Source organism: Pongo pygmaeus, chromosome 6 (genome assembly GCF_028885625.2).
Source record: "Pongo pygmaeus isolate AG05252 chromosome 6, NHGRI_mPonPyg2-v2.0_pri, whole genome shotgun sequence".
In the NCBI taxonomy this organism is placed as follows: Eukaryota; Metazoa; Chordata; class Mammalia; order Primates; family Hominidae; genus Pongo; species Pongo pygmaeus.
In genome coordinates this window covers 139,053,224-139,067,906 of record NC_072379.2, presented here as the reverse complement: position 1 = coordinate 139,067,906, position 14,683 = coordinate 139,053,224, and the positions used below count along the sequence as shown (strand labels likewise).

The 14,683-nt window shown below is 39.3% G+C and overlaps 1 protein-coding gene across 2 annotated transcripts in view; it reads left to right on the top strand.

Moving 5' to 3' along the window:
* KDM7A (lysine demethylase 7A) overlaps positions 1–14,683 on the top strand; it is a 96,810-nt gene that overhangs the window by 71,977 nt on the left and 10,150 nt on the right. Inside the window, exons 12-18 of one of the 2 annotated variants that reach the window (XM_054495252.2) lie at positions 7,197–7,406; positions 9,673–9,797; positions 10,661–10,815; positions 12,040–12,137; positions 12,634–12,782; positions 12,918–13,126; positions 13,976–14,069. In XM_054495252.2, coding sequence (XP_054351227.1) covers positions 7,197–7,406; positions 9,673–9,797; positions 10,661–10,815; positions 12,040–12,137; positions 12,634–12,782; positions 12,918–13,126; positions 13,976–14,031 — 1,002 coding nt within the window. In that variant the 3' untranslated portion in view covers positions 14,032–14,069. The remainder of the gene's footprint in view (positions 1–7,196; positions 7,407–9,672; positions 9,798–10,660; positions 10,816–12,039; positions 12,138–12,633; positions 12,783–12,917; positions 13,127–13,975; positions 14,070–14,683) is intronic. The other variant, XM_054495251.2, reaches the window with a different exon arrangement.

The window sequence follows — 14,683 nt, the reverse complement described above, 5'->3', positions numbered from 1 at the left end:
TACTGGGTTCATCTCACTGGGGCTTGTTGGACAGTGGGTGCAGCCCACGGAGCGTGAGCTGAAGCAGGGCCAGGCATCACCTCTCCCAGGAAGTGCAAGGGGTCGGGGAGTTCCCTTTCCTAGCTAAGGGAAGCTGTGACAGACGGTACCTGGAAAATTGGGACACTCCCACCTTAATACTGCACTTTTCCAATGTTCTTAGCAAACAGCACATCAGGACATTATATCCCATGCCTGGCTCTGAGGGTCCCACACCGATGGAGCCTTGCTCACTGCTAGCACAGCAGTCTGAGATCAAACTGCAAGGCGGCAGCGAGGCTGGGGGAGGGGCATCTGCCATTGCTGAGGCTTGAGTAGGTAAACAGAGCAGCCAGGAAGCTCAAACTGGGTGGAGCCCACCACAGCTCAAGGAGGCCTGCCTGCCTCTGTAGACTCCACCTCTGGGGGCAGGGCATAGCTGAACAAAAGGCAGCAGAAACTTCTGCAGACTTAAACGTCCCTGTCTGACAGCTTTGAAGAGAGTAGTGGTTCTCCCAGCATGCAGCTTGAGATCTGAGAACGGACAGACTGCCTCCTCAAGTGGGTCCCTGACCCCTGGGTAGCCTAAATGGGAGACACCTCCCAGTAAGGGCCAACTGACACCTCATACAGCCGGGTGCCCCTCTGAGACGAAGCTTCCAGAAGAAGGATCAGGCAGCAACCTTTGCTGTTCTGCAATATTTGCAGCCTCTGCTGGTGATACCCAGGCAAACAGCATCTGGAGTGGACCTCCAGCAAACTCCAACAGACCTGCAGCTGAGGGTCCTGACTGTTAGAAGGAAAACTAACAAACAGAAAGGACATCCACACCAAAACCCCATCTCTAGGGCACCATCATCAAAGACCAAAGGTAGATAAAACCACAAAGATGGGGAAAAAACAGAGCAGAAAAGCTGAAAATTCCAAAAATCAGAGCGCCTCTTTCCCTCCAGAGGAACGCAGCTCCTCGCCAGCAACGGAACGAAGCTGGACGGAGAATGACTTTGACAAGTTGACAGAAGTAGGCCTCAGAAGATCAGTAATAACAAAGTTCTCTGAGCTAAAGGAGGATGTTCGAACCCATCGCAAAGAAGCTAAAAACCTTGAAAAAAAGATAAGACAAATGGCTAACTAGAATAAGCAGCATAGAGAAAACCTTAAATGACCTGATGGAGCTGAAAACCATGGCACGAGAACTATGTGATGCATGCACAAGCTTCAGTAGCCGATTCGATCAAGTGGAAGAAAGGGTATCAGTGATTGAAGATCAAATGAATGACATGAAGCGAGAAGAGAAGTTTAGAGAAAAAAGAGTAAAAAGAAACGAACAAAGCCTCCAAGAAATATGGGACTATGTGAAAAGACCAAATCTACATCTGATAGGTGTACCTGAAAGTGATGGGGAGAATGGAACCAAGTTGGAAAACACTCTGCAGGATATTATCCAGGAGAACTTCCCCAACCTAGCAAGGCGGGCCAACATTCAAATTCAGGAAATACAGAGAACGCCACAAAGATACTTCTTGAGAAGAGCAACTCCAAGACACATAATTGTCAGATTCTCCAAAGTTGAAATGAAGGAAAAAATGTTAAGGGCAGCCAGAGAGAAAGGTCGGGTTACCCACAAAGGGAAGCCCATCAGGCTAACAGCAGATCTCTCGGCAGAAACTCTACAAGCCAGAAGAGAGTGGGGGCCAATATTCAACATTCTTAAAGAAAAGAATTTTCAACCCAGAATTTCATATCCAGCCAAACTAAGCTTTATAAGTGAAGGAGAAATAAAATCCTTTACAGACAAGCACATGCTGAGAGATTTTGTCACCACCAGGCCTGCCTTACAAGAGCTCCTGGAGGAAGCACTAAACATGGAAAGGAACAACTGAGACCAGCAACTGCAAAAACATGCCAAATTGTAATGACCATCAAGGCTAGGAAGAAACTGCACCAACTAATGAGCAAAATAAGCAGCTAACATCGTAATGACCGGATCAAATTCACACATAACGATATTAACCTTAAATGTAGGTGGGCTAAATGCTCCAATTAAAAGACACAGACTGGTAAATAGGATAAAGAGTCAAGACCCATCAGTGTGCTGTATTCAGGAGACCCATGTCACATGCAGAGACACACATAGGCTCAAAATAAAGGGATGGAGGAAGATCTACCAAGCAAATGGAAAACAAAAAAAAGCAGGGGTTGCAATCCTACTCTCTGATAAAACAGACTTTAAACCAATAAAGATCAAAATAGACAAAGAAGGCCATTACATAATGCTAAAGGGATCAATTCAACAAGAAGAGCTAACTATCCTAAATATATATGCACCCAGATTCATAAAGCAAGCCCTTAGAGACCTACAAAAAGACTTAGACCCCCATGCAATAATAATGGGAGACTTATAACACCCCACTGTCAACATTAGACAGATCAATGAGACAGAAAGTTAACAAGGATATCCAGGAATTGAACTCAGCTTGCACCAAGTGGACCTGATAGACATCTACAGAACTCTCCACCCCAAATCAATAGAATATACATTCTTCTCAGCACTACATCGCACTTATTCCAAAATTGACCACATAGTTGGAAGTAAAGCACTCCTCAGCAAATGTAAAAGAACAGAAACTATAACAAACTGTCTCTCAGACCACAGTGCAATCAAACTAGAACTCAGGATTAAGAAACTCACTCAAAACTGCACAACTACATGGAGGCTGAACAACCTGCTCCTGAATGACTACTGGGTACATAACGAAATGAAGGCAGAAATAAGGATGTTCTTTGAAACCAATGAGAACAAAGACACAGCATACCAGAATCTCTGGGACACATTTAAAGCAGTGTGTAGAGGGAAATTTATAGCACTAAATGCCCACAAGAGAAAGCAGGAAAGATCTAAAATTGACACCCTGTGCCCACAAGAGAAAGCAGGAAAGATCTAAAATTGACACCCTAACATCACAATTAAAAGAACTAGAGAAGCAAGAGCAAACACATTCAAAAGCTAGCAGAAGGCAAGAAATAACTAAGATCAGAGCAGAACTGAAGGAGATAGAGACACAAAAAACCCTTCAAAAAATCAATGAATCCAGGAGCTGGTTTTTTGAAAAGATAAACAAAATTGATAGACTGCTAGCAAGACTAATAAGAAAAGAGAGAAGAATCAAATAGAGGCAATAAAAAATGATAAAGGGGATATCACCACCAATCCCACAGAAATACAAACTACCATCAGAGAATACTATAAACACCTCTATGCAAATAAACTAGAAGATCTAGAAGAAATGGATAAATTCCTCGACACATACACCCTTCCAAGACTAAACCAGGAAGAAGTTGAATCCCTGAATATACCAATAACAGGCTCTGAAATTGAGGCAATAATTAAGAGCCTACCAACCAAAAAAAGTCCAGGACCAGACGGATTCACAGCCGAATTCTACCAGAGGTACAAAGAACAGCTGGTACCATTCCTGCTGAAACTATTCCAATCAATAGAAACAGAGGGAATCCTCCCTAACTCATTTTACGAGACCAGCATCATCCTGATAGCAAAGCCTGGCAGAGGCGCAACAAAAAAAGAGAATTTTAGACCAGTATCCCTGATGAACATCAATGCAAAAAATCCTCAATAAAATACTGGTAAACCGAATCCAGCAGCACATCAAAAAGCTTATCCACCACGATCAAGTTGGCTTCATCCCTGGGATGCAAGGCTGGTTCAACATATGCAAATCAGTAAACGTAATCCATCATGTAAACAGAACCAAAGACAAAAACCACATGATTATCTCAATAGATGCAGAAAAGGCCTTTGACAAAATTCAACAGCCCTTCATGCTAAAAACTCTCAATAAAGTAGGTATTGATGGAGTGCATCTCAAAATAATAAGAGCTATTTATGACAAACCCACAGCCAATATCATACTGAATGGGCAAAAACTGGAAGCATTCCCTTTGAAAACTGGCACAAGATAGGGATGCCCTGGCTTACCGCTCCTATTCAACATAGTGTTGGAAGTTCTGGCCAGGGCAATCAGGCAGGAGAAAGAAATAAAGGGTATTCAATTAGGAAGAGAGGAAGTCAAATTGTCCCTGTTTGCAGATGACATGATTGTATATTTAGAAAACCCCATAATCTCAGCCCAAAATCTTCTTAGGCTGACAAGCAACTTCAGCAAAGTCTCAGGATACAAAATCAATGTGCAAAAATCACAAGCATTCCTATACACCAATAACAGACAAACAGAGCCAAATCATGAGTGCACTCCCATTCACAATTGCTTCAAGGAGAATAAAATACCTAGGAATCCAATGTACAAGGGATGTGAAGGACCTCTTCAAGGAGAACTACAAACCACTGCTCAACAAAATAAAAGAAGACACAAACAAATGGAAGAACATTCCATGCTCATGGATAGGAAGAATCAATATCATGAAAATGGCCATACTGCCCAAAGTAATTAAGAGATTCAATGCCATCCCCATCAAGCTACCAATGACTTTCTTCACAGAATTGGAAAAAACTACTTTAAAGTTCATATGGAACTAAAAAAGAGCCTGCATTGCCAAGACGATCCTAAGCCAAAAGAACAAAGCTGGAGGCATCACGCTACCTGACTTCAAACTATACTACAAGGCTACAGTAACCAAAACAGCATGGTACTGGCACCAAAACAGAGATACAGACCAATGGAACAGAACAGAGCCCTCAGAAATAATACCAGACATCTACAACCATCTGATCTTTGACAAATCTGCAATAGGGAAACGATTCCTTATTTAATAAATGGTGCTGGGAATGGCTAGCCATATGTAGAAAGCTGAAACTGGATCCCTTCCTTACACCTTTTACAAAAATTAGTTCAAGATGGATTAAAGACTTAAATAGTAGACCTAAAACCATAAAAACCCTAGAAGAAAACCTAGGCAGTACCATTCAGGACATAGGCATGGGCTACGACTTCATGACTAAAACACCAAAAGCAATGACAACAAAAGCCAAAATTGACAAATGGGATCTAATTTAACTAAAGAGCTTCTGCACAGCAAAAGAAACTACCATCAGAGTGAACAGGCAACCTACAGAATGGGAGAAAATTTTTGCAATCTACCCATCTGACAACGGGCTAATATCCAGCATCTACAAAGAACTCAAACAGATTTACAAGAAAAAATCAAACAACCCCATCAACAAATGGGCGAAGGATATGAGCAGACACTTCTCAAAAGAAGACATTTATGCAACCAACAGACACATGAAAAAATGCTCATCATCACTGGCCATAAGAGAAATGCAAATCAAAACCACAATGAGATACCATCTCACACCAGTTAGAATGGCAATCAGGTGCTGGAGAGGATGTGGAGAAATAGGAACGCTTTTACACTGTTGTTGTGACTGTAAACTAGTTCAACCATTGTGGAAGACAGTGTGGCGATTCCTCAAGGATCTAGAACTAGAAATACCATTTGACCCAGCCATCCCATTACTGGGTATATACCCAAAGGATTATAAGTCATGGTGCTATAAAGACACATGCACACGTATGTTTATTGCAGCACTGTTCATAATAGCAAAGACCTGGAACCAACCCAAATGTCCATCAGTGATAGACTGGATTAAGAAATTGTGGCATGTATACACTATAGAATACTATGCAGCCAAAAAAAAAGGATGAGTTCATGTCCTTTGCAGGGACATGGATGAAGCTGGAAACCATCATTCTGAGCAAACTATCGCAAGGACAGAAAACCAAACACCGCATGTTCTCAATCATAGATGGGAATTGAACAATGAGAACACATGGACACAGGGTGGGGAACATTACACACCGGGACCTGTCGTGGGTTGGAGGGAGGCGGGGGATAACATTAGGAGAAATACCTAATGTAAATGACAAGTTAATGGGTGCAGCACACCAACATGGCACACGTATACATATGTAATAAATCTGCATGTTGTGCACATGTACCCTAGAACTTACAGTATAATAATTAAAATTTAAAAAAGGAAATGCTGACACATGCTATAGTGTGGATGAACCTTGAAGATATTTTGCTAAGTGAAATAAGCCAGTCACCAAAGGACAAATTTTGTAAAATTCCACTTATATGAGGTTCCTAGAGGTGTCAAATTCATAGAGAATGCAAGTAGAATGGTAGTTGCTAGGGGTTGGCGGGAAGGGAGAATGGGGAATTATTGTGTAGTGGGTACAGTTTCAGGTTTCAGTTTGTGCAGATGAGAAGGTTCTCGAGATGGATGGCAGTGATGGTTGTGCAACACTGTGACTGTGCTTAATGCCACTAAACTGTACACTTAAAAATTGTTAAAATGGCAGATTTTATGTTTATGTTACCACAGTAAAAAAATGTTTGCAAGTTGTTGCCTCTGGAGAATGAGAGGAATGGGGAAGAGGAGACTGCTATTTTTCATGATATGCTTATAGAATATTTAATTTTTAAAACTACATAGATGTATAATTTTAGTTTAAAAAGTAATTATTAATTTATTCAAATATGTACGTGAAAAGAATGTTCATTGTCGGAAAGAACAGCAGCCTAAATGGCTTCCAGTAAGTATTAGGTCAGAAAATTAAGCTATAGCCATACAGTGGAATGCAACACAGCCTCTAATAAGATATTGAAAATCAAGGCCCAGTGCAGTGGCTGATTTAACACCTGTAATCCCAGCACTTTGGGAGGCCGAAGCAGGTGGATCCCCTGAGCTCAGGAGTTCAAGACCAGCCTGGGTAACATGGCAAATCCTTGTCTGTAAAACATTAGCCGGGTGTAGTGGCGTGCGCCTGTAGTCCCAGCTACTTGGGAGGCTAAGGTAGGAGGATCGCTTGAGCTCAGGAGGCGGAGATTGCGGTGAGGCAAGATTGCACCACTGCACTCCACACACTGCAGCCTGGGCGACAAGAACGAGACTCTGTGTCAAAAAAAAAAAAAAAAAAAATCAAGGAAGTATGTTCACAGTATATTATATTGGAGAGAGAAGGGATATAAAGTTCTCAGCAAAGCTGTTTGAAGCTTAGGATTTAGTCTTTTTTGTGTTTATGTGGTTAAACTGAATGGTTTTTGTTTTCTAAAATATTTTTATGGATGATTATTTAGTCACGTATGTGTGTAGTAGCCTTCTTATAAAAATACTCTGATTTTAATTCTTAAAGGAGGAAAACGGCAAACCAGTTAAATCTCAGGGAATTCCTATTGTGTGTCCAGTTTCACGATCCTCAAATGAAGCAACTTCCCCATACCATTCCCGAAGAAAGATGAGGAAACTTCGAGATCATAATGTCCGAACTCCTTCTAACCTAGACATCCTAGAGCTCCACACAAGGGAAGTCCTCAAAAGATTAGAGATGTGTCCATGGGAAGAGGCAAGTATTATGTTTCATGACAACAAAAAGAAACTTGGCTGTTCCTTAAAGTCTTTAAAGGGATAATAAGAGAATAGTCTGACGATTGTTGATATCTAATCTTGGCTGCAGCATTGTAGGGATCAACCAGTAGTTATGCTTGTGACAGAGAGTGGTGCTTAATCTTTCTAAGTTTTAGTGTAGAATTTGAATGAATAGACCTCATTCGATTGCTGATATGTTTATTGCGTCTTTAGCAAGTACCACTTCCTCTTCTAGGCTCTGGAGAAGATTGTGAGCAAAACTTAAGTCCCTGCCCCTCATGAAGCTTCCATCCTAGTTCAAGCTGGAAGGATGGGGAGACAGAGACATATACTAAAATAATATAATTTCAGATAAGTGTTATTTAAAAAAACCCAAAACAATAGAACAACAGAATAAAGGGGGATGAGGTAAAGCTGGCTGCTTTAGCTAAGGTGGTCAGAGAGCCTCTCAGGTTTGAACCGACAGCTGAGTAACAAATAGGAAGAAGTCAAATGGTTACATGGTGATTGGAGGAATGGCATTACAGGCAGAGGGAGGAGCAAATGCAGAAAGCCTCTACTTGAGCCAGCAGTCAGCCTGGAGGACTGTTAAGACTGGGAGACTGTCAGAAGAAACTCTTAAACTTCGTGAAGTGCTGGCCTACTGGAAAAAGGGGAGAGTGGGCGGCAGTAATGAGATCAGTGTAGCGCCTTTGCTGAACATGGTAGTGACTTTGTAGTGAGCTCTGCATCATCCATACTTTTACATCCCATGAAGAGGATAAGCAACCATTTTAAATGAATAAGGTCGAAGAACCAGGTGCTGTGGTGTGGGCCTGTAGTCCCAGCTACTTAGGAGACTAAGGAGGATCATTTAAGCCCAGGAGTTTAAGGGCAACATAACTAGATCCTGGCTTAAAAAAAAAAAAAATTGGGAGGCCGAGGCGGGCGGATCACGAGGTCAGGAGATCGAGACCACAGTGAAACCCCATCTCTACTAAAAATACAAAAAATTAGCCAGGAGCAGTTGCAGGTGCCTGTAGTCCCAGCTACTCAGGAGGCTGAGGCAGGAGAATGGTGTGAACCTGGGAGACGGAGCTTGCAGTGAGCCAAGATCATGCCATTGCACTCCAGCCTGGGCGACAGAGCGAGACTCCATCTCAAAAAAAAAAAAAAAAAAAATATATATATATATATATATATATATTTTTTTTTATATATTTTTATATATTTATATATTTTTTATTTTATATATTATATATTATATATATTTGATATATATTTATATATTATATATATTTGATATATATTTATATATTATATATTTATATATATTTTTATATATTTATATATTTTATACATATATTTATACATATATTTTATATATATACATATATTTATACTATATATTTATATTTTTATATATATTTATATATTATATATATTTTATATATATATTATATATTTTATATATATTTATATATTATATATTTTATATATATTATATTATATATATTTATATGTTATATATATTTATATATTTATATGTTATATATATGTTATATATATTTATATATTTTATATATATTTATATATTATATATTTATATATATTTTATATATATAAAACTTTCTTAAATATTTTAAATTGTATGTAATTATAATGTTTTAAGATTATGCTGTTCTAAACTATAATCATCAGAGAAGATTAAGCTTATTATGAAAGGTTCTATTTATTATTAAGGGGAAAATCACTAGGAAAAGGAAGTCTTTTTGATGCATTGAAACCCAGCTACTACCTGTATGTCACATGGTGACCCTTGTTCCTAGTGGTAGCAGTGTGGTGACCTGTAAGTTGCTGACTAGGTATTAGATGAAGGATGGGTGAATGGAAAGGCCCAGTAGCTAGCACTTTAGCAGGAAGAAGCAAGGGGAAGAGAGCTAAAATACTCTGAGGCATTGCTTCTCCAGTTTTTCAGCTTTCTGCAAGAATGAAATTTCTTTGAATTCACTTTATGCATATTTTATGTTTTACTTTCTAGAATGCATTTCATGGTTAATGGCCCTCCAGAAAGATGAGCCATACTCTTACTTTGGCTTTAAGAACTCTGGAGTGCCATACTGCTGCATATCCCCAAGCTCAGGTGGCTGCCTGCATCTTTGAGATGCAGGACCATGGGGGAGGTGGTGGTATACTGTATTCCGTCAGTCGAGCAGGGCTACCTGAGGGTGGATGGTAAGTAAGTTCTGCATTTATACCTTCAGGACATCTTGAGCTCTAAACTGAATGGAAAATTCAACAAACATCTCCAACCATCCTCCACGGTACCTGAATGGAGAGCAAAAGATAATGATCTACGATTACTGCTGACAAATGGAAGAATAATTAAGTATGTAAAGTAAATCAGAGTATCAAATAGGTTAATTTTCATTGGGTTCCCTTTGTTCATTTAACCCAGTGGTCCTCAACCTTTTTGGCACCAGGGACCGGTTTTGTGGAAGACAATTTTTTCTCAGCCAGGGAATGGTTTTGGGATTCAACTGTTGCACCTCATATCATCAGGCATTAGATTCTCATAAGGAGTGTGTAACTCTTGGACATGTGTAGTTCACAATATGGTTCACACTCCTATGACAATCTAATGCTGCCACTGATGTGATAGGAGACAGCTCAGGTGGTAATGCTCACTCACCCACTACTCACCTCCTGCTGTGTGGTCTGGTTCCTAACAGGCCATGGACTGGTACCAGTCTATGGCCCAGGGGTTGGGGACCCCTGTTTAATCTGTAGTGAGCTCGTTGGCTCACACCTGTAATCCCAAGTTGATTTGAGAGTCTGAGGTGGGAGGATCTCTTGGGACTAGGAGTTTAAAACTAGCCTGGGCAACTTAGCAAGACTCCATCTCTACAAAAAAATAAAAATAAATTAGCTGGGTGTGGTGGCCATGCCTGTAGTCCTGGCTACTTGAGAAACTGAGGTGAGAGGATCACTTGAGCCCAGCAGTTCAAAGTTACAGTGAGCTATGATTGTGCCACTGCACTCCAGCCAGGGCAACAGAGCAAGACCCTGTCTCAGAAAACAAAAACAAAAAACAAACCTCAGATCCCTAGTGCATACTATTGCACAGTTGACTGAAATATGGGGACAGTGTCTCAATTCTCTACTCTTTGTAAATTAAGGGAGAGGGGAATAAATACTGTTTGGCTACAGAGTCTTGCACTGTATTCTGATAACTTTTTCTTCTTGATACAGAGATGAAAGACAGCCCTTTGCAGATCAAAGTCTTTATACAGCAGATAGTGAAAATGAAGAGGATAAAAGAAGGACAAAAAAGGCAAAAATGAAGATAGAAGAGAGTTCAGGAATAGAGGGAGTGGAACATGAAGAATCTCAAAAACCACTGAACAGTATGTTTTTTTTAATGGTTATTTTAAACATCTTTTGATTACTAATGTGATAATATGTAAAGTAACTTACTAATTTTGAAGTTCTTAAGTTTATAATAGCAGAAAACTGTTGTGTCCCTAAAACTGTCTTGAAAAATCTGAAGTATGAGAGAAGTGCTGAACGTGAATGCCCAGTGAGGTGTACGCCCAGTGGCCAGGGGTGGTGTTCTCAGTGAGGGGATGTTTGTGGGTTAGAGATGCACTCATCTAGTCAGTTTTTAAAGAGTAACTCGAAAGCTCATGCATGTTATAGGCCTCTACTCCCCAAAGTAAAAGTTTCAAGTTTCATTTAATTTTATATATAAGTTCAGCTACCATGTATATGGTTTTCAGAATTAGGAAGTATATATGATTAGCTAATCTGAAGCTGTTAGTAATCCATGTATTGTGGTTTTAATTGATTACCTGTTGACAAGAAGGCCTCTACTGGGTTATTAATTGGTTATCATCAGTGTGGCAAAATAGTAACACCTCCTTCTCCTTAAGGTCTTTCTTCTTTGAATTAAGCCTTAATTTCTCAACATATTTCAGGATCTCTGTATTCCTTTCCATTTTAAAAAGTAGTTTAAATAAATACTTTGGTACTTGACAAATAAATGTTTCAGATAACTAACATTATTTAATCCACGTTGAACACCCCAGTTCCTGCTAATCTGAGTGAAATTGGCACTGCTGTAGTTGGTGACTCTGCCTTTGCACACATGCCAGGTGCTAATCAACAGGAATCCATCAGACCATTGCTATATGTCAGTGCCTCATGAAAGAGCCGTGTTGAATTCACTATCTACGTGAATGCTTTTTACGTTTGGGAAAGTTATCTTTTTGTTTTCTAATGATACAACTAATGCAAAAGGAGAAGTGTGAAAAGCATCTGATAGCTAATTTTAGTTTCAGCATTTTTCTTCTGGAAAGAAATACAAAAGTCAGTCCATCCAAGTAAGGAATATATAATTATGGAAATACCACACTTAATATTTGAGAATATACTTCAGTCTGTATCTTGGCCAATTAGGGAGAAAGACCTTAAGGTGAGAAAGAAATGAAGAAAATAAAAGTGAAAAGGAGGGTAGAGCAAGAGAGATTGAGAGACATCACAAGCTGGGTGGACTTTAGATACTACCTTGTCACCTTGTTCATCATAGTCAAATGACTTTCTTTTTTTCTCATCCTTTCATTCTTTTTCAGGGTTTTTTACACGTGTGAAATCAGAACTCAGGAGTAGATCATCAGGATATTCTGATATTTCTGAGTCAGAAGACTCCGGACCCGAGTGCACTGCACTGGTACGCCTGAGACCCCGTGGCTTGTACGTTATTTGATGGAAAGATGAGCACCACGTAACTTCTCCTGGAAGGAAGGCAAATGACAGCTTTTCTCAAAGCTTGTCTGTCTAACTTAAGTAGCACAGGGTCTTCTGTGGTAGTCAGTGTACACACATGCCATCATGTGACCATTCACATTTGAGACATAGAGCTTTTGTCTGATTTTGGAAAGGGTAGAGGGAGAGACTCCTTTGCTTATACTATTCTTGTTTCATATTTCTCATGGATTATATTTTATTTTACCTTAAAGAAAGCCTATACTGTGTATTTTTTTAATCAAGGTAGTATGTTCATGTAGTTAATAGAGATTATCATTTTTTTCATGTGAAATACAGAAATAATTCCATGATAATTAAGATTCTGACTTTCTCTAGATGTATAAAATCTTTTTGGATTCATTTGTACAGACTTGGTCAATTTCTTATGTAGCTTTGTTTCTGTGTAATTATTATCTCAGAAAAATATCTTTACCACTGAAGAGTCTGAAAGTTCAGGTGATGAAAAGAAACAAGAAATAACATCCAACTTTAAGGAGGAATCTAATGTGATGAGGAACTTCCTTCAAAAGAGCCAGAAGCCATCTAGAAGTGAAATTCCAATTAAAAGGTAGGCTTACTGATAGTAGTAAGTCTTATTATATTGTAAGATAAATACTGTGAAAATTTTTTTTAGTTTTAAATTTTACCAAAAATGTCATCAGTAAAAATAGACTCTTGTGTTTTTGGATCATCTCTTCTTTAGGGAATGTCCTACCTCGACGAGCACAGAGGAAGAAGCTATTCAGGGCATGCTGTCTATGGCAGGGTTGCACTATTCCACATGTTTACAAAGGCAAATACAAAGCACAGACTGCAGTGGTGAAAGAAACTCTCTCCAGGATCCCAGCAGCTGCCATAGCAGTAACCATGAGGTTAGGCAGTTGTATCGTTATGATAAACCAGTGGAATGTGGTAAGAAACATAAATTATTAGTCTCTAAAAAGTAACATATGTTGCCCAACTTAATGGCTCAGTAATCCCCATTTAGGTTAGAGATTATGAATAAGCATCTTTAATTGGAAATATGTTAAGAAGGTTGACCAAAAAAAAAAGCGCAATGCTGACATATCACGTAAGATGGAAGCAGAAGAACTCAAAATGTAAATTACCTGGGATTGACAATTGTGTTCACTAGCATCACTCTACCATTGTTATTGCAAGCCAGTTAGTAGTATTTCCCTTTTACAGACAGGTTGATCAGAGTGGAAGGAGTCTTTTGGTGCCTTAAATGGTCAGCTAAGCTTGAACAATCAGCCCTTTTTCCTTTTATGAGAGGAAAAATAAGTTTTAAGCTGTTTCTTTCTGATTGAGGCTATTCTTTCTCCTACTTGAAAAGGAAGTATTAGGAAAAGAGAGTAGACTCAGTGGCAGTGTTAGGCATGCCACATAGTGTTTTCTTCTTTGTGCCTTTAGAGAAAATGTTTGTATCCCAAAAAGCCTGAGGAGGACTGGGGAGAAGATAGTACTATATTAAAATTGAATGCCTATATAATAAATGTGTTTGATCCTGCATAATTATCAGTTGTATACCAGGAGCTTGACATCCATTTCACCGAAATAATTTTTTTTATTATTATTTATTTATTTATTTATTTTGAGACTATCTCACTCTGCTGCCCAGGCTGGAATGTAGTGGCACAAATATGGCTCACTGTAACCTCAACCTCCAGGCCTCAAGCAATCTTCCTGTCTCAGCCTCCCAAGTAGCTGGAACTGTAGATGCATGTCACCACACCTGGCTAATTTTTTGATTTTTTGTAGAGACGAGGTCTCAACTATGTTGCCCAGACTGGTCTCCAACTCTTGAGCTCAAGTGATCCTCCTGCCTCTGCTTCCCAAAGTGCTGAGATTACAGGTGTGAGCCACCATGCCTGGTTATTTCACTTAATTCTTAAAACAATACTTATAGGTAAAATCACTCCCATTTTACAGGTAAAAGAAATAAGACTTAGTAAAACTAATTTAACTTGTCTGTACTTAACGTAGCTATTATTCAGTGGTATTGGAATTTGAAGCCAAGACCATCTGATCTCAAAGTCTTTGCTTATTGTATAAGAGGAAATTGAAGTTTGGAGAGGATAAATAAGTTGCCTAAAGTTGGGTTGGTAATGGAAGAACTCAAATTCAAATCTGGGTTTGTCTCTTTTTGTACTGCACCATTTTGTTTTCCTTTAGTCCCTTGAAAAGAACACTTCTATGGAAATACTGCAAAATTCAGGCAAATACCTGCCTTTATTCTATGTGGAAAAATATACCATTTTTAGAGAGAATTATTGCATTGGTTTTACATATACAATAGGCGGCCATAGAATTTGATTCACTGGGTGCAGTGGTTCACGCCAGTAATCCCAGCACTGTGGGAGGCTGAGGCGGGCGGATCACCTGAGGTTGGAAGTTCAAGACTAGCCTGACCAACATGGAGAAACCCCATCTCCCCATCTCTAGTAAAAATACAAAAATTAGCCAGGC